Below are 21,231 nucleotides of genomic sequence, written 5' to 3'. Positions count from 1 at the left end.
TGGGATTCAGGTCTGGAGACTGGCTAGGCCACTCCAGGACCTTAATGTGCTTCTTCTTGAGCCACTCCTTTGTTGCCTTGGCCGTGTGTTTTGGGTTATTGTCATGCTGGAATACCCATCCACGACCAATTTTCAATGCCCTGGCTGAGGGAAGGAGGTTCTCACCCAAGATTTGACGGTACATGGCCCCGTCCATCGTCCCTTTGATGCAGTGAAGTTGTCCTGTCCCCTTAGCAGAAAAACACCCCCAAAGCATAATGTTTCCACCTCCATGTTTGACGGTGGGGATGGTGTTCTTGGGGTCATAGGCAGCATTCCTCCTCCTCCAAACACGGCGAGTTGAGTTGATGCCAAAGAGCTCCATTTTGGTCTCATCTGACCACAACACTTTCACCCAGTTCTCCTCTGAATCATTCAGATGTTCATTGGCAAACTTCTTAGGGGCCTGTATATGTGCTTTCTTGAGCAGGGGGACCTTGCGGGCGCTGCAGGATTTCAGTCCTTCACGGCGTAGTGTGTTACCAATTGTTTTCTTGGTGGCTATGGTCCCATCTGCCTTGAGATCATTGACAAGATCCTCCCGTGTAGTTCTGGGCTGATTCCTCACCGTTCTCATGATCATTGCAACTCCATGAGGTGAGATCTTACATTTACATTTACGTCATTTAGCAGACGCTCTTATCCAGAGCGACTTACAAATTGGTGCATTCACCCTATAGCCAGTGGGATAACCACTTTACATTTTATTTATTTTTTTATTTTTTTTTGGGGGGGTAGAAGGATTACTTTATCCTATCCCAGGTATTCCTTAAAGAGGTGGGGTTTCAAATGTCTCCGGAAGGTGGTGAGTGACTCCGCTGTCCTGGCGTCGTGAGGGAGCTTGTTCCACCATTGGGGTGCCAGAGCAGCGAACAGTTTTGACTGGGCTGAGCGGGAACTATGCTTCCGCAGAGGAAGGGAGCCAGCAGGCCAGAGGTGGATGAACGCAATGCCCTCGTTTGGGTGTAGGGACTGATCAGAGCCTGAAGGTACGGAGGTGCCGTTCCCCTCACTGCTCCATAGGCAAGGACCATGGTCTTGTAACGGATGCGAGCTTCAACTGGAAGCCAGTGGAGTGTGCGGAGGAGGGGGGTGACGTGAGAGAACTTGGGAAGGTTGAACACCAGACGGGCTGCGGCATTCTGGATGAGTTGTAGGGGTTTAATGGCACAGGCAGGGAGCCCAGCCAACAGCGAGTTGCAGTAATCCAGACGGGAGATGACAAGTGCCTGGATTAGGACCTGTGCCGCTTCCTGTGTAAGGCAGGGTCGTACTCTCCGAATGTTGTAGAGCATGAACTTGCAGGATCGGGTCACCGCCTTGATGTTAGCGGAGAACGACAGGGTGTTGTCCAGGGTCACGCCAAGGCTCTTCGCACTCTGGGAGGAGGACACAACGGAGTTGTCAACCGTGATGGCGAGATCATGGAACGGGCAGTCCTTCCCCGGGAGGAAGAGCAGCTCTGTCTTGCCAGGGTTCAGCTTGAGGTGGAGATCCGTCATCCATACTGATATGTCTGCCAGACATGCAGAGATGCGATTCGCCACCTGGTTATCAGAAGGGGGAAAGGAGAAGATTAGTTGTGTATCGTCAGCGTAGCAATGATAGGAGAGGCCATGTGAGGATATGACAGAGCCAAGTGACTTGGTGTATAGGGAGAAAAGGAGAGGGCCTAGAACTGAGCCCTGGGGGACACCAGTGGTGAGAGCACGTGGTGCGGAGACAGCTTCTCGCCACGCCACTTGGTAGGAGCGACCGGTCAGGTAGGACGCAATCCAGGAGTGAGCCGCGCCGGAGATGCCCAGCTCGGAGAGGGTGGAGAGGAGGATCTGATGGTTCACAGTATCAAAGGCAGCAGACAGGTCTAGAAGGACAAGAGCAGAGGAGAGAAAGTTAGCTTTAGCAGTGCGGAGAGCCTCCGTGACACAGAGAAGAGCAGTCTCAGTTGAATGACCAGTTCTGAAACCTGACTGGTTTGGATCAAGATGGTCATTCTGAGAGAGATAGCAAGAGAGTTGGCTAAAGACGGCACGCTCAATAGTTTTGGAAAGAAAAGAAAGAAGGGATACTGGTCTGTAGTTGTTGACATCAGTGGGATCGAGTGTTGGTTTTTTGAGAAGGGGTGCAACTCTCGCTCTCTTGAAGACGGAAGGGACGTAGCCAGCGGTCAAGGATGAGTTGATCAGCGAGGTGAGGTAGGGGAGAAGGTCACCGGAGATGGTCTGGAGAAGAGAGGAGGGGATGGGGTCAAGCGGGCAGGTTGTTGGGCGGCCTGCAGTCACTAGTCGCAAGATTTTATCTGGAGAGAGAGGGGAGAAAGAAGTCAAAGCATAGGGTAGGGCAGTGTGAGCAGGACCAGCAGTGTCATTAGACTTAACAAACGAGGATCGGAAGTCATCCACAGAGAGGGAGGAGGGGGGGGGATTCAGCAGGGTGGAGAATGTGGAAAAGAGCTTCCTAGGGTTAGAGGCAGATGCTTGGAATTTAGAGTGGTAGAAAGTGGCCTTAGCAGCAGAAACAGATGAAGAAAATGTAGAGAGGAGGGAGTGAAAAGATGCCAGGTCGGCAGGGAGTTTAGTTTTCTTCCATTTCCGCTCAGCTGCCTGGAGCTCTGTTCTGTGAGCTCGCAATGAGTCATCAAGCCACGGAGCTGGAGGGGAGGACCGAGCCGGCCGGGAGGATAGGGGACACAGGGAGTCAAAGGATGCAGAAAGGGAGGAGAGGAGGGTTGAGGAGGCAGAATCAGGAGATTGGAGGGAGAAGGATTGGGCAGAGGGAAGAGATGATAGGATGGAAGAGGAGAGAGTAGTGGGAGAGAGAGAGCGAAGGTTGCGGCGGCGCGTTGCCATCTGTGTAGGGGCAGAGTGAGTAGTGTTGGAGGAGAGCGAGAGAGAAAAGGATACAAAGTAGTGGTCGGAGACTTGGAGGGGAGTTGCAGTGAGATTAGTAGAAGAGCAACATCTAGTAAAGATGAAGTCAAGCGTATTGCCTGCCTTGTGAGTAGGGGGGGACGGTGAGAGGGTGAGGTCAAAAGAGGAGAGGAGTGGAAAGAAGGAGGCAGAGAGAAATGAGTCAAATGTAGACGTAGGGAGGTTGAAATCCCCCAAAACTGTGAAGGGTGAGCCATCCTCAGGAAAGGAACTTATCAAGGCGTCAAGCTCATTGATGAACTCTCCAAGGGAACCTGGAGGGCGATAGATGACAAGGATATTAAGCTTAAATGGGCTAGTGACTGTGACAGCGTGGAATTCAAATGAGGAGATAGACAGATGGGTTAGGGGAAAATTTGAGAATGACCACTTGGGAGAGATGAGGATTCCTGTGCCACCACCCCTCTGACCAGATGCTCTCGGGGTATGCGAGAACACATGGTCAGACGAGGAGAGAGCAGTAGGAGTAGCAGTGTTTTCAGTGGTAATCCATGTTTCCGTCAGCGCCAGGAAGTCGAGGGACTGGAGGGTAGCATAGGCTGGGATGAAGTCAGCCTTGTTGGCAGCAGAACGGCAGTTCCAGAGGCTGCCTGAGACCTGGAACTCCAGTTGTGTGGTGCGTGCAGGGACCACCAGGTTAGAGAGGCAGCAGCCACACGGTGTGAGGCGTTTGTGTAGCCTGTGCGGAGAGGAGAGAACAGGGATAGGCAGAGGCATAGTTGACAGGCTGTAGCAGATGGCTACAATAATGCAGAGGAGATCGGAATGAAATGAACTAAACATCTGGGAAAGGAGAGAGCAGGGCCTCCCTCACCAAAAAAATATAACTCTCCCAACTTCCACCTCAGAAACTATAATTGTTTCACTGAACCACCCGAATAAAACTCTCCCAACTTCCACTTTAGAAATTAGAATTGTTGTAAACTACAGCGGTTCAATGTTTCAAGGAATAGACTCAACTTATCTTGCATGGAGCCCCAGGCCGAGGGAGATTGACAGTGCTTTTGTGTTTCTTCCATTTGCGAATAATCGCACCAACTGTTGTCACCTTCTCACCAAGCTGCTTGGCGATGGTCTTGTAGCCCATTCCAGCCTTGTGTAGGTCTACAATGTTATCCCTGACATCCTTGGAGAGCTCTTTGGTCTTGGCCATAGTGGAGAGTTTGGAATCTGATTGATTGATTGCTTCTGTGGACAGGTGTCTTTTATACAGGTAACAAGCTGAGATTAGGAGCACTCCCTTTAAGAATGTGCTCCTAATCTCAGCTCGTTACCTGTATAAAAGACACCTGGGAGCCAGAAATCTTTCTGATTGATAGGGGGTCAAATACTTATTTCCCTCATTAAAATGCAAATCAATTTCTAACATTTTTTGACATGCGTTTTTCTGGATTTATTTGTTGTTATTCTGTCTCTCACTGTTCAAATAAACCTACCATTAAAATTATCGACTGATCATTTCTTTGTCAGTGGACAAACGTACAAAATCAGCAGGGGATCAAATACTTTTTTCCCTCACTGTAAGTGCCTTGTTGCAAACAGGATGCATGTTTTGGAATATTTTTATTCTGTACAGTCTTCCTTCTTTTCACTCTGTCATTTAGGTTAGTATTGTGGAGTAACTACAATGTTGTTGATCCATCCTCAGTTGTGTCCTATCACAGCCATTAAACTCTGTAACTGTTTTACAGTCACCATTGGCCTCATGGTGTAATCCCTGAGCGGTTTCCTTCCTCTCCAGCTACTGAGTTAGGAAGGATGCCTGTATCTTTGTAGTGACTGGGTGTATTTTTACCCCATCCAAATTGTAATAAATAACTTCACCATGCTCAAAGGGATATTCAGCGTCTGCTTTTTTTTTTTATACACATCTACCAATCGGTACCCTTCTTTGCGAGGCATTGGAAAACCTCCCTGTTCTTTGTGGTTGAATCTGTGCTTGAAATTCACTGCTCGATTGAGGAACCTTACAGATAATTGTATGTGTGGGGTACAGAGATGGGGTAGTTCTGAAAAAATCGTGTTAACCACTAGTATTGAACACGGATTGAGTCCAAGCAACTTATCATGTGATTTGTTAAGCACATTTTTACTTCTGAACTTATTTAGGCTTATCATGAAAAAGGGATTGAATACTTATTGATTCAAGACATTTCAGCTTTCAATTTTTTATTAATTAAGAAAATGTTCTACAAACAAAATTCCACTTTCACATCATTTAGCAGATGCTCTTATCCCTTATCCTTACAGGAGCAATTAGGGTTAAGTGCCTTGCTCAAGGGCACATCGACAGAATTTTCACCTAGTTGGCTCTGGGATTAGAACCAGCGACCTTTCGGTTACTGGCACAACGCTCTTAACCACTAAGCTACCTGCCGCCTCATTTTGCAGACGCTCTTATCCAGAGTGACTTACAGTTGGTGAGTGCATACATTTTTTCATACTGGCCCCCAGTGGGAAATGAACCCACAACCCTGGCGTTGCAAGCACCATGCTCTACCAACTGAGCTACACGGGGCCCCATTATGGGTTACACAAAATCTCAATATAATATAAATTCAGGCTGTAACAACACAACAAAATGTGAGAAAAGTAAAGGGGTGTGAAAACTTTCTGAATCCACTGTATATACATCAGGACAGGTACATAGTGAACTCGTACACATTGTAAATACGTAAATAGAATGCACTATTTCAGAACGTGACCTACCGCTTCCATGTCAATATCAGACTGGGATGAATTGACATTCGCAATCTCCCCCTATCTGCAAGCATGACCAATGGCAAAAGCGTTCCACAGGGATGCTGGCCCATGTAGACTCCAATGCTTCCCACAGTTGTGTCAAGTTGGCTGGATGTCCTGTGGGTGGTGGACCATTCTTGATATACACAGGAAACTGTTGCGCTTGAAAAACCCAGCAGCGTTATAGTTCTTGACACACTCAAACCAGTGCGCCTGGCACATACTACCATCGTGGTCCTCTGTAGCTCAGCTGGTAGAGCACGGCGCTTGTAACGCCAAGGTAGTGGGTTCGATCCCCGGGACCACCCATACACAAAAATGTATGCACGCACGACTGTAAGGCGCTTTGGATAAAAGCATCTGCTAAATGGCATATTATTTTATTATTATTACCCCGTTCAAAGGCACTTAAATATGTTGTCTTGCCCATTCACTCTCTGAATGGAACACATACACAATCCATGTCGCAATTGTCTCAAGGCTTAAAAATCCTTCTTTAACCTGTCTCCTCCCCTTCATCTACATTGATTGAAGTGGATTAACAGGTGACATCAATAAGGGATCATAGCTTTCACCTGGATTCACCTGACCAGTCTATGTCATGGAAAGAGCAGGTGTTCCTAATATTTTGTACACTCAGTGTATTTCTGCAGTAGCAAGTGGAAACATAACCAACCATTTTACTTAGGAAATGCATTAGCTTCCAGAGAATAAAGCAGTCTCACGCTAATATCTTTGCCTTGTCATTCACAGATCCAGGGGGCTATCCTGGTGTCGTCCCTGCTCCAACTAGTCCTGGGCTTGTCAGGTCTAGTGGGCCTAGTGCTGAAGTTTATCGGGCCCCTGGCCATCGCTCCCACCATCAACCTCATTGGCCTCTCACTCTTCATAGAAGCCGGGAAGAAATCTGGGGCCCACTGGGGAATAGCTGCCCTGTGAGTAAAAGGCATTTTGCTATATTCCTGCCAAAACTGACGTTCACTGTTGTTGTTTATTCAATGGAGGAGTGCAGAGGTTTTGAACAGGCTTCACTTGGCACCACTGCACTCAAAGTTCAGATAATTTGACACTTGTTCTGTGACCAATGCAACCTTGAGGCGTGCAAACCATTAATAATAAGTGGGGCCTGATAATGACCAAGCCTTCTTGTAGGTCTATAGAAGCTCTGTTTTTGTAGCCTTTTCAATGTAAAACTGAATATGTGACCGACCGTCTCAATTCGGTCTTATGTAGCAAAATTTGAAATTGTGTTTTTTACATTGGATAAAAGTAGAGACTCAGAGCTAGAAAATGGTATATCATACACTACAGGAACAATTGGAAAGTAATTCTGCTTGGAAAGTTGATAAACTTGCAACCCCACTTTTGAGAAAATGGTCCTTGAATGTTTTGGTACACCTACTGGAGAGCTCTTCTTTGTCTACACCCATTCAGCATCATTCACACCCTCTTAAGCCTTAGCCCCACCCATCTCTTTAAGGATTCACATGTAAGGCCATGTGCTAAACAGAGTGAGTACGGTAGTGTACTAAACAACCAAAGATTTCAAGACTAAAGGCTGGTGTTATGATGAGTTTCTAGGTATCAAGTGATTACGAATGTAAGGATGTACTTAAACACTTTTGATGGGGAGTTCATATTAGTATTTAATATGTACATGGTTAGTTATAACAGAATGACAGAGCTTTGCCTCTCTCATCTCCCTCACTCTATAACAAAGATCCACTCTCTCTTTATATACACTCTGTTACAAGTCACTCCACGAACATCTGGTAATCATCATGGGCACTCCCATTCTTTGATGTTATTACTCTTTACCCCAAGTCAGTATATCCTGTCCATCAATCATGCTATCATAAACATCAGTAATCTCCTTTGACATAATGGAATGTAGACTCCATGGCCCCAAACCACTTATCTAGTAACTCTAATCTGGTCCCCACGATACTATGACATTACATCATAACACTATAAAAACCTAATATCAGCTGGTTTATTCTATGTCTATCGACATGTCTGTATACAGCTGTCGCAGTGACATCATGAACATTCTATTGTTGTCCGACATCAAACTTGTCGTTGTCGTTATGAAAAATTATGAACACAAAAACTACAGGCTGCATGACATCAGCAGCCTGGTGGTCCAAAAGAGCATATCTGGGGTATTTTAACACCAATAAACCCATCCTTTAAAAAAATGAATTTAGCATATGTCAATCTAGCAAACCAGGCAACTAAAAGCAACTTTCTAAACAATGTTTTGGTTCGTTTCTAGCTTGTTAGCTAGCTAACTGCCACTCAATATGGGTGGGAATAGTAGTGATCTTGATAATTATCGTCCCATCTCCAGGCTTCCATGTCTAGCTGAGATTCTTGAATCTTTGGTAAATAAGCAACTTCGCTCTTTTTATCTAAGCATGGTATTTTGAATATTAATCAACCTGGGTTTAGGCCAGGGCACAGCACTATCACAGCAACCACATTAGTTGTTAAGGATTGGATTACATCTTCACTCATCGGATGGTTCTATAATCAAACGAGTCCCTGCATACAAATACCTTAAAAAACATACAACCGGGCTTGTTAAGAAGCTAAGATTTAAAGTAGGCTTTATCTACAGAAACAGATCTTGCTTTTCTCTAGTCAGCAGGAAGCAGATTGTGCAGTCAACTTTTCTACCTGTTCTTAATTATGGTGACACTATTTATGAAAGTGCAGCTGCTACTACTCTCAAACCCCTGGATGCCATTTATCATAGTGCCCTTTGTTTTATCACAGGAGACATTTTTGTTATTCATCATTGCATTATTTTTCCAAAGGTTGGCTGGACCGCTTTGAAGTCACATAGATCACATCATTACACTCTTTTTGTTTATAAAGCTCTGCTCCACAAACTTCCGACTTTCCTAACATCACTGTTAAGATTTAAAATGGCAAGTTATCAAACCCATTCATAGGGTTGGTTAACTCTGGAGACTGCTTTGGTGTCTAGAGAGTTACGTAAATCAGCTTTTAATATCCTTGCACCCTATGTTTGGAATAATCTCCAAAATACAGTACATTTCAGTACATACAGACTACAAAGGGAAGCACAGCCGCGAGCTGCCCAGTGACACAAGCCTACCAGACGAGCTAAACCACTTCTATGCTCGCTTCGAGGCAAGCAACACTGAAGCATGCATGAGAGCACCAGCTGTTCCGGATGACTATGTGATCACGCTCTCCGTAGCCGATGTGAGTAAGACTTTTAAGCAGGTCAACATTCACAAGGCCGCAGGGCCAGACGGATTACCAGGACGTGTACTCCGAGCATGTGCTGACCAACTGGCAAATGTCTTCACTGACATTTTCAACATGTCCCTGACTGAGTCTGTAATACCAACATGTTTCAAGCAGACCACCATAGTCCCCGTGCCCAAGAACTCTAAGATAACCTGCCTAAATGACTACCGACCCGTAGCACTGACGTCTGTAGCCATGAAGTGCTTTGAAAGACTGGTCATGGCTCACATCAACAGCATAATCCCAGAAACCCTAGACCCCACTCCAATTTGCATACCGCCCCAACAGATCCACAGATGATGCAATCTCTATCGCACTCCACACTGCCCTTTCCCACCTGGACAAGAGGAACACCTACGTGAGAATGCTATTCATTGACTACAGCTCAGCATTCAACACCATAGTGCCCTCTAAGCTCATCACTAAGCTAAGGATCCTGGGACTAAACACCTCCCTCTGCAACTGGATCCTGGACTTCCTGACGGGCCGCCCCCAGGTGGTAAGGGTAGGTAACAACACATCTGCCACACTGATCCTCAACACGGGGGCCCCCTCAGGGGTGCGTGCTCAGTCCCCTCCTGTACTCTCTGTTCACCCATGACTGCATGGCCAGGCACGACTCCAACACCATCATTAAGTTTGCCGACGACACAACAGTGGTAGGTCTGATCACCGACAACGATGAGACAGCCTATAGGGAGGAGGTCAGAGATCTGGCCGTGTGGTGCCAGGACAACAACCTCTCCCTCAACGTGACCAAGACAAAGGAGATGATTGTGGACTACAGGAAAAAAAAGAGGACTGAGCACGTCCCCATTCTCATCGACGGGGCTGTAGTGGAACAGGTTGAGAGCTTCAAGTTCCTTGGTGTCCACATCACCAACGAACTATCATGGTCCAAACACACCAAGACAGTCGTGAAGAGGGCACGACAAAGCCTATTCCCCCTCAGGAGACTAAAAAGATTTGGCATGGGTCCTCAGATCCTCAAAAAATTCTACAGCTGCACCATCGAGAGCATCCTGACTGGTTGCATCACCACCTGGTATGGCAACTGCTTGGCCTCTGACCGCAAGGCACTACAGAGGGTAGTGCGTACGGCCCAGTACATCACTGGGGCAAAGCTTCCTGCCATCCAGGACCTCTATACCAGGCGGTGTCAGAGGAAGGCCCTCAAAATTGTCAAAGACTCCAGCCACCCTAGTCATAGACTGTTCTCTCTGCTACCGCACGGCAAGCGGTACCGGAGTGCCAAGTCTAGGTCCAAAAGACTTCTCAACAGCTTCTACCCCCAAGCCATAAGACTCCTGAACAGCTAATCATGGCTACCCGGACTATTTGCACTGCCCCCCCACCCCATCCTTTTTACGCTGCTGCTACTCTGTTAAGTATTTATGCATAGTCACTTTAACTCTACCCACATGTACATATTACCTCAACTACCTCAACTAGCCGGTGCCCCCGCACATTGACTCTGCAACGGTACCCCCCTGTATATATAGCCTCCCTACTGTCACTTTATTTTACTTCTGCTCTTTTTTTCTCAACACTTTTTTTGTTGTTGTTTTATTCTTACTTGTTTTGTTTAAAATAAATGCACTGTTGGTTAAGGGCTGTAAGTAAGCATTTCACTGTAATGTCTGCACCTGTTGTATTCGGCGCATGTGACCAATAAAATTTGATTTGAATTGATTTCGACTGGATGCTTCGGTGTCCCTAGGGCAATTCCGACAACTGACAGAGGATTTTTATAATGAAGAATGTGTTTGTTTTAATTGACTGTGTTTTGTATCTTAATGTGTATATTGTGTATATTTACAGTGCATTCGGAAAGTATTCAGACCCCTTCACTTTTTCCACATTTTGTTACGTTACAGACTTATTATAAAATGGATTAAAAAAATAAAAAATCTACACACAATACCCCACAATGACAAAGCAAAACAGGTTTTTAGACATTTTTGCAAATACCTTATTTACATAAGTATACCCTTTGCTATGAGACTCGAAATTGAGCTCAGGTGCATCCTTTTTCCAATGATCATCCTTGAGATGTTTCTACAACTTGATTGGAGTTCACCTGTGGTAATTTCAATTGATTGGACATGATTTGGAAAGGCACACACCTGTCTATATAACGTCCCAGAGTTGACAGTGCATGTCAGAGCAAAAAGCAAGCCATGAGGTCGAAGGAATTGTCCGTAAAGCTCCGAGACAGGATTGTGTCGAGGCACAGATCTGGGGAAGGGTACCAAAACATTTCTGCAGCATTGAAGGTCCCCAAGAACACAGTGGCCTCCATCATTCTTAAATGGAAGAAGTTTGGAACCACCAAGACTCTTTCTAGAGCTGGCCGCCCGGCCAAACTGAGCAATCGGGGGAAAAGGGCCTTGGTCAGGGAGGTGAACAAAAACCCGATGGTCACTCTGACAGAGCTCCAGAGTTCCTCTGTGGAGATGGGAGAACCTTCCAGAAGGACAACCATCTCTGCCGCACTCCACCAATCAGGCCTTTATGGTAGAGTGGCCAGACGGAAGCCACTCCTCAGTAAAATGCGCATGACAGCCCGCTTGGAGTTTGCAAGAAAGGCACCTAAAGGACTCTCAGACCGGTGAAGCATGATGGTGGCAGCATCATGCTGTGGGGATGTTTTTCAGCGGCAGGGACTGGGAGACTAGTCAGGATCGAGGGAAAGATGAACGGAGCAAAGTACAGAGAGATCCTTGATGAAAACCTGCTCCAGAGCGCTCAGGACCTCAGACTGGGGCGAAGGTTCACCTTCCAACAGGACAACGACCCTAAGCACACAGCCAAGAAAACGTAGGAGTGGCTTCAAGGCAAGTCTCTGAATGTCCTTGAGTGGCCCAGCCAGAGGCTGGACTTGAACCAGATCGAACATCTCTGGAGAGACCTGAAAATAGCTGTGCAGCGATGCTCCCCATCCAACCTGACAGAGCTTGAGAGGATATGCAGAGAAGAATGGGAGAAACTCCCCAAATACAGGTGTGCTAAGCTTGTAGTATCATACCCAAGAAGACTTGAGGCTGTAATCGCTGCCAAAGGTGCTTCAACAAAGTACTGAGTAAAGGGTCTGAATACCTTTGTGTTATGTGATATTTCAGTGTTTTATTTTTTATACATTTTCAGAATAAAAAACAACAACTGTTTTTGCTTTGTCATTATGGGGTATTGTGTGTAGATTGATGAGGATTTTTTTTTTAAATCCATTTTAGAATAAGGCTGTAAAGTAAATTATTTTGGAAAAAAGTGAAGGGGTCTGAATACTTTCCGAATGCACTGTATGTTTATCTATACTTGCCTTTTGATGTACTTGTTTTGTATTGTGCAGGCCAGGGCTCATTTGTAAAAGAGACTTTAGTCTCATTATGACTTCCCTTTTGAAATAAAGGTACATTTAAAAAAAAAAAAGGGTCACAGACCTACAGTAGCCTGTGTTCTGGGAAGGTTTGCTATGGGGCGGCAGGTAGCTTAGTGGTTAAGAGCGTTGTGCCGGTAACCGAAAGGTCACTGGTTCTAATCCCTGAGCTGACTAGGTGAAAAATCTGTCGATGTGCCCTTGAGCAAGGCGCTTAACCCTAATTGCTCCTGTAAGTCGCTCTGGATCAGAGCATCTGCTAAATGACTAAAATGTAAATGTAAAAAAATGAGGCAAAACTGTGGTTGCATGGTTGGACGTGTTGATAATGAATTAGAAAGGAAAGGCTTTATTCCTGGAAGCAGGGCTGTGAGTTGAAGAGAGGATCTGCATCGTGGGGAACACCCTTGACCGGCTTCAGACAGCTGTCACAATATTAGATGGCAAAGATAAAACCCAAGGCCAGGCAGTCCCAAATGGCACCCTATTCCCTATATAGTGCCCTACTGTTGCCCGGGGCCCTCCAGTGCACCGCATAGGGAATAAGGTGCCATTTGGGATGCAAACTTAGTGAACAGGTTCTCACTCATCTGAGCACTGTTATCGAACTACAAATAGTTACCATCAGTATCCCACAAATACATAATATGTCTCCCGAGTGGCGCCACTAGAGATCCTGGTTCGACTCCAGGCTCTGTCGCGACCGGGAGACCCATGGGCGGCGCACAATTGGTCCAGCGTCGTCCAAGGTAGGGGAGGGTTTGGCCGGCAGCGATGTGGGTTCGTTTCCCACGGGGGGCCAGTATATAAAAATAAAAAACATGTATGCATTCACTAACTGTTAGTCGCTCTGGATAAGAGCGTCTGCTAAATGACTAAAAATGTAAAAATGTAAGATAACATGCATTTGATTGTCATAATATGTTCTGGGGTTTATTGTTAATACACTATGCATTTTCAGTTAGTTTTATCACCCAGGATTTGCCTTAATCTCCCTTGGGTGGCAGCCTTTTGTTGTGAGCTTTAAGCAACGTCTTAACGTATTAAATAAAGGGTGGGAGCACACTCGCACAACTGCATGTAATGACATGTTATTCCTCGAGGTAACTCACTCCAAGCTGAGGTGTATGAAAACATGTCAAGCCTATATATGGGGGCGGCAGGTAGCCTAGTAGTTAAGAGTGTTGGGCCAGTAACTGAAAGGTCGCTGGTTTGAATTCCTACAACGATTAGGTGAAAAATCTGTTTATGTGCCCTTGAGCAAGGCACTTTACCCTAATTGCTCCTGAAGGTCTCTCTGGATAAGAGCGTCTGCTAAATGACTCAAATGTGTAAGTAATTGTGGCCCTGGGTTAGAAACCACTGGCTTAAGGTGGTGCAATGTACGTGAGAATCCTTGTGTTTGTCTTTCATCCCAACAGGACAGTGTGCCTCATCCTTCTGTTTTCTCAGTACCTGAGCAAAGTTGAAGTTCCTTTGATTGCTTACAAGGATAAGAAGTGGAAAGTCTTCCAGTATCCTCTCTTTAAGCTGTTTTCAGTAAGTTATTATACCTGTTTTCTGTGCTGAAAGATGCTTGCTTCATATATACAGTACATCACCATTTTATACACCACACTTTAATTCTGCACACGTGTTGCAACGTTTCAGGCACAGACTCTGCATGTACTTTGTGACCCTTCGTAGCCCTTCATAGCCCTTGCATAAACACCTACAGTATACAGTATACAACTTCTGTTTAAAGAAAATGCGTTTCTTGTAATCATTTTTATGAACATTGTTACCATTCATACATTTGTTACCATAAAAACTCCATTGTTCTAAATTAAATGTATACTTAAACCACAAATATCTTACAGTTCTTAGCTTGAATAAGCATGAATAAAGCCCATCCTTTTTGGTAAAAAAAAATCCTCCAACAGAAATGACCCAACATGTACTTTCTACACAGTAATTCAGGGGTTTTCCAAGGGCTCATAAGTATACAGTAAGTAAATGCCACCTTCCCTAATCCCTAATGGAGGAGAGGGATAATTCACGCATTTAAGTCATCTTAAAGAGATAGTTCACCCAAATTACAAAGCAGTCTATTGACAAGGTATGACAGCAATCCATGCTTTGGTTTAGTTGCTAAATGCTAATGTTTTGGCATTTTTGGCACAAATCCCATTCAAGATATTAGCATTTTTGCGCATCATGTTCAAATCATCTATAAGTGACTTTGTTGAGCTTCACATTCAATTGTAGATGCTTTTGGATGATTTTGACATGATGCACAAAAGATGCTAATGTCAGTCCCATGACTTGAATGATATCTGTGCCACAAATGCTAAAACGTTAGCATGTGGAAAGAGTTCCAGGGAAACTAAACCAAAGCATGGATTGCTGTCATACCTTGTCCATAGAGTGATTACAGGGTAAGGCAACCAATTTGTCATTTTGTAATTTGGATGAACTATCCCTTTAACTCAACTCTCGAACACCCTGAGGGTGACATCGGAGTGGTTCAATTGCTTTTCTGGGGTGAGTGAATGGGCCCCCAGTAATGAATTATTAATATGAAGTACCTCCCCTGCTGTCAGATGCAAGAACACACCCTTCACCACATGGTTAAAGGCAAACACAGTCCTCAGGATGCTAGAATGGTACTTGCCTGTGGAAACAATCACTTGTTTCACTGTCTTGAGCTGGGGTTTTAATTGCCTGGTGATTCAGTTGTGCTGTTGTGAACATATTAGTAAGATAAACATATTAGTAAGCTACTCTCATGCTGCAGATATCCATGGAACCCTAGTCCAAGTGCACCGCTAAACGTTAATACATTTAGAGTTTTGCAATCCACTTGTTACACAGAGAGCTGGTTTCCCTGACACAGAGTAAGCCTAGTGCTGGACTAAGAAACATGTTCAATGGAGATTTTCTACTCAACATGCTTTTAGTCCCAGCCAGGTGACCCGTGATACAAGTCAGTATTCGAACGTCCATCCATGTCTGAGGACGTCGGGAGATGACGTAGAAACCAGCCACTAGGGGCAACAGTGAGCTCTGTTACCGTCAAGTAGGTTTTGGTTTTGCTAGAACACGGCGGATGGGCGTAAACATCTGCCTCCGGTGCCAAAAGTTGCATTTTCGAATCCAGCGATAGAAAGTTGTTTTTTAGATTTTTGTTTTAAGCCCATCCCATCGCAAACGTTAACCCTTACCTTAACCATTCTGATTTAATGCCTAACCTTAAGATTTAGGAGTTAATGGCTAAACTTAACCCTAACCTTAAAAATGTGGAGTTCATGACTAAACTTAACCTTAAACACTTCGAAATATGAAGTTTGGAAGAACTTCTAAATTTAACGTTTGAGAAACATGGTGAACGTCTGATTCTGACGTGAGACTGTGAGAGCTTTTTGTTTAGTACCGGGCTAAATTTAATCTGGGTCCAGGAAACGGGCCCACTGTGCGCTACATGAGCAGAACACCTAGGGAGCTAACCATAATAAGAAAGTCACTCCCTGTGCCTTCTCTTTTAACACCACTTCAGGATTAATACATTCCTTTGGGAGTGATGAATAATGGACAGTCTATGCCAAAAGGCATGTTGAAGAAATTTGGTGATAGAAAAAAAAGCAAAACCATAGATGAAAAGGAGTTCACAGCAGGGTTTAGTCATTCTTATTTGCACAACACGACCTACTCCTCGATGCACCTCTACAGAAACTCAAAATATGCCCGCTGGGGAAGTGGCACACAGTTGTCGAAATCATAACAGAAAGCAGAGGTGTAAGAGAACTAAACGTTTAGGATCAGAATGAGGATGTTCCACCCTGCAGCTACGGAACTGCTGGAGTTCACTTATGATAGTGTGGAAGAGGTACTGTATGTCAAGACAAGCACACACCTTACATCTACATTCTAGCAGCAATAAGTTAATAACCACATTTTAGAGCTGTAAGATGTGTTTACAAAATATCACCTGTCTGCACGTACAGTGAGGGAAAAAAGTATTTGATCCCCTGCTGATTTTGTACGTTTGCCCACTGACAAAGACATGATCAGTCTATTGTTTTAATGGTAGGTTTATTTGAACAGTGAGAGACAGAATAACAACAAAAAAATCCAGAAAAACGCATGTCAAAAATGTTATAAATTGATTTACATTTTTATGAGGGAAATAAGTATTTGACTTAGTACTTGGTGGCAAAACCCTTGTTGGCAATCACAGAGGTCAGACGTTTCTTGTAGTTGGCCACCAGGTTTGCACACATCTCAGGAGGGATTTTGTTCCATTCCTCTTTGCAGATCTTCTCCAAGTCATTAAGGTTTCGAGGCTGACGTTTGGCAACTCGAACCTTCAGCTCCCTCCACAGATTTACTATGGGATTAAGGTCTGGAGACTGGCTAGGCCACTCCAGGACCTTAATGTGCTTCTTCTTGAGCCACTCCTTTGTTGCCTTGGCCGTGTGTTTTGGGTCATTGTCATGCTGGAATATCCATCCACGACCCATTTTCAATGCCCTGGCTGAGGGAATGAGGTTCTCACCCAAGATTTGACGGTACATGGCCCCGTCCATCGTCCCTTTGATGCGGTGAAGTTGTCCTGGCCCCTTAGAAAAACACCCCCAAAGCATGTTTCCACCTCCATGTTTGACGGTGGGGATGGTGTTCTTGGGGTCATAGGCAGTATTCCTCCTTCTCCAAACACGGCGAGTTGAGTTGATGCCAAAGAGCTCGATTTTGGTCTCATCTGACCACAACACTTTCACCCAGTTCTCCTCTGAATCATTCAGATGTTCATTGGCAAACTTCAGACGGCCCTGTATATGTGCTTTCTTGAGCAGGGGGACCTTGCGGGCGCTGCAGGATTTCAGTCCTTCACGGCGTAGTGTGTTACCAATTGTTTTCTTGGTGACTATGGTCCCAGCTGCCTTGAGATCATTGACAAGATCCTCCTGTGTAGTTCTGGGCTGATTCCTCGAATAATCGCACCAACTGTTGTCACCTTCTCACCAAGCTGCTTGGCGATGGTCTTGTAGCCCATTCCAGCCTTGTGTAGGTCTACAATCTTGTCCCTGACATCCTTGGAGAGCTCTTTGGTCTTGGCCATGGTGGAGAGTTTGGAATCTGATTGATTGATTGCTTCTGTGGACAGGTGTCTTTTATACAGGTAACAAGCTGAGATTAGGAGCACTCCCTTTAAGAATGTGCTCCTAATCTCAGCTCGTTACCTGTATAAAAGACACCTGGGAGCCAGAAGAGGGGGTCAAATACTTATTTCCCTCATTAAAATGCAACTCAATTTATAACATTTTTGACATGCGTTTTTCAGGATTTTTTTGTTGTTATTCTGTCTCTCACTGTTCAAATAAACCTACCATTAAAATGATAGACTGATCATTTCTTTGTCAGTGGGCAAACGTACAAAATCAGCAGGGGATCAAATACTTTTTTCCCTCACCTACCATGCACCTTTCAACTTGACGTCTGATGGAAATAAATACAAACAAAAACATGCCACAAAGTGGCAACATAATACTATATGTATCTAAACGATGTCTAAATGATATCTAAACTAAATGATATGTCTAAACAACATATCTAAAGGATATGTTTAAATGATGGCTCAATGAGATGTCTAAACTAACCGATATTTCTAAACGATATGTCTAAATGATATGTCTTAATGAGATGTCTAAACTAAACGATACGTCTAAATGATATGTCTAAATGAAATGTCTTAATGAGATGTCTAAACTAAACGATACGTCTAAATTATATGTCTAAATGAGATGTCTAAATTAAACAATATGTCTAAATGAGATGTCTAAACTAAACAATATGTCTAAATGAGATGTCTAAACTAAACAATATGTCTAAATGAGATGTCTAAACTAAACGATATGTCTAAATGAGATGTCTAAATTAAACAATATGTCTAAATGAGATGTCTAAATTAAACAATATGTCTAAATGAGATGTCTAAACTAAACAATATGTCTAAATGAGATGTCTATACTAAACGATATGTGTAAATGAGATGTCTAAACTAAACGATATGTGTAAATGAGATGTCTAAACTAAACGATATGTGTAAATGAGATGTCTAAACTAAACGATGTCTAAATGAGATGTCTAAACTAAACGATATGTCTAAATGAGATGTCTAAACAAAACAATATGTCTAAATGAGATGTCTAAACTAAACAATATGTCTAAATGAGATGTCTAAACTAAACGATACGTCTAAATTATATGTCTAAATGAGATGTCTAAACTAAACAATATGTCTAAATGAGATGTCTAAACTAAACAATATGTCTAAATGAGATGTCTAAACTAAACAATATGTCTAAATGAGATGTCTAAACTAAACAATATGTCTAAATGAGATGTCTAAACTAAACAATATGTCTAAATGAGATGTCTAAACTAAACAATATGTCTAAATGAGATGTCTAAACTAAACAATATGTCTAAATGAGATGTCTAAACTAAACAATATGTCTAAATGAGATGTCTAAACTAAACGATATGTCTAAATGAGATGTGTAAACTAAACAATATGTCTAAATGAGATGTCTAAACTAAACAATATGTCTAAACTAAACAATGCATTTCTCATTTCTGTTCACCCACAGGCTTTGTTTGGGATGTGTGGTGCTTGGTTGGTCTGCTTCTTGCTAACCATCTTCGAAGCCCTTCCCTCTCAGCCGGACCAGTATGGCTACACAGCCAGGACTGACGTGAACCTGGATGCCGTCACTAGCGCACCATGGTTCCACGTCCCATATCCAGGTGAGATGGAGCAATATAATTTATTATTGTATTTTTTATTTTTTGTTTATTCACGGTAAACCCATTGAGACCAAGGTCTCATTGCCAATGGTCCACAGATCACAGCAATACAAAAACCAATACAATGTCAAACAAAACAGCAGAAAAACAGTTACATTCCTCAGCTACTAGGCCCTCAATCAACACCATAAACTGCCCGAGCGGCACCAGAACATCCAATTGTAATGAGTTCTGCAAATTGTTCCAGCAGTGAGGCGCATTAAAACTAAAAGCGGATTTACCTCATTCGGTGGAGACCCGAGGAACCTCAACAGTTAACCAACCCTGTGAACGGGTTTGGTAACTCATGTTTTTATACTTCAACAATGAAGTTAGGTAAGTTGGAAGCTTGTGTAGTAGAGCTTTGTAAACAAAAAGGGCCGATGTACTCCTGATGAAAGAACAAATATATATATGCACATCCAACTGGTAAAAAACAAAATGTATGAAAAAGTGAATAATGTTTGCGCAACACTATATACTCCAAACATATAAAAATAGCAGTTGTCTAGCAATGATCAACAACCAATTTGACAGAGCTTGAAGAATTTAAAAAAATAATAATGGGCAAGTGTTGCACAATCCAGTTGTGGAAAGCTCTTAGAGACTTATCCAGAAAGACTCACAGCTGTAATCGCTGCCAAAGGTGTTTCTACAAAGTATTGACTCATGGGTGTGAATACTTATGTAAATTATTTATTTTCTATATTTTATTTTCAATAAATTAGCAAAAATGTCTAAAACATGTTTTCAATTTGTCATTATGGGGTATTGGTGTGTAGATGGGTGAGAAAAAATAATATTATGGAATCCATTTTGAATTCAGGCTGTAACACAACATGTGGAATAAGTCAAGGGGTATGAATACTTTCTGAAGGCACTGTATAATGGGGTATCCTGTTTTCTGCTAACAATGCCTGCAGTAACGCTGTTGACCTTGAACTTCCGTGGCTTCAATGAGATTGGGCAGTCCTTCTCCCCTGGCATAATCCCATGACTCCCGATCAGAAGGTTGCGTATTCAATTCCAGTGGTGGACACTCATTTATTTTTACTATCCCAAACCTTCAAGGCCCAATGCAGCCATTTTAATCTCAATATAAAATCCTTTCTGGATAACAATTAAGGACCTTACTGAGACTGTTTAAATTAAAATCAAGTGCAATTTCTGAAGGAAGAATTTTGGTTGGACTGTCTGGGAATAGCCTGAGTGGGTAGGGGAAACTGAAAACTAGCTGCAATTGGCAGAGAGGTTTGGAACTCTTTCATATTGGTCTATTAACCAATTTACCATCTGGTAATGTATCCAGGCAGGTCAAAACTCCATCCCACCAAAACAGGCAGAAATTTCAGGCGGTCTTTTCAAACAGCTCTTACACTAAAAGGACATTATCATAATTTTCACCATTTCACAGTATTATTCAACCTCATAGTGTGGAAATATATATAAAACACAGGACAATCATGTTTTTGACTGCACTGGGCCTTTAAACCTTACCTTAACCATTCAGGATGAATCCCTTAAGTTTTAAATATGATGATTGGAGCAACTTTAAAATGTTACATTTGGAGAAACGATGCTGAGCAGGAGGAGCAACCCAGGGTGTCAAAAACACTTTGAAATTTGACTTTTGGAGAATAAATCAAAAACGTCTAATTCTGCAGTGACACTGTGAGAGCTTGTTGCATAAAGCAGGATAGGTAATTAAGACTTGTCTGTCAGTACACCTACTGGAGGCAGCCTCTTTCATCTAGGCTGTGTCCCAAATGGTACCCTTTCACTTACATCCTGCACTAAATTTGACAAGGGCCCTTAGGGCTCTGGTCAAAAGTAGTGCACTATGTAGGGAATAAGGTGCTATTTAGGACGCAGCTCTAGAACCTGCCAAACCTAGCTCATTAAACTGCCATTCCTTCAACTGCAAGTGATGAAAGACTTCCAACTAATTATTTGTTTTCATCATTGGCCAGTTGTTTACACAGTTTATTTTCATTTACTGTAATTTACATTTTAGTCATTTAGCAGACGCTCTTTTCC

At 43.4% G+C, this 21,231-nt stretch overlaps 1 protein-coding gene across 1 annotated transcript in view; it reads left to right on the top strand.

The window, feature by feature from the left end:
• The window catches only part of si:dkey-106n21.1 (solute carrier family 23 member 2), a 73,229-nt gene that overhangs the window by 34,826 nt on the left and 17,172 nt on the right, over positions 1–21,231 (top strand). Inside the window, exons 6-8 of the mRNA XM_041837035.1 lie at positions 6,465–6,646; positions 13,791–13,908; positions 18,999–19,155. Of these exons, the coding sequence (XP_041692969.1) occupies positions 6,465–6,646; positions 13,791–13,908; positions 18,999–19,155 (457 nt within the window). The remainder of the gene's footprint in view (positions 1–6,464; positions 6,647–13,790; positions 13,909–18,998; positions 19,156–21,231) is intronic.

Source organism: Coregonus clupeaformis, chromosome 19 (genome assembly GCF_020615455.1).
Source record: "Coregonus clupeaformis isolate EN_2021a chromosome 19, ASM2061545v1, whole genome shotgun sequence".
NCBI lineage: Eukaryota > Metazoa > Chordata > Actinopteri > Salmoniformes > Salmonidae > Coregonus > Coregonus clupeaformis.
This window is presented reverse-complemented; position numbering and strand designations above follow the sequence as displayed.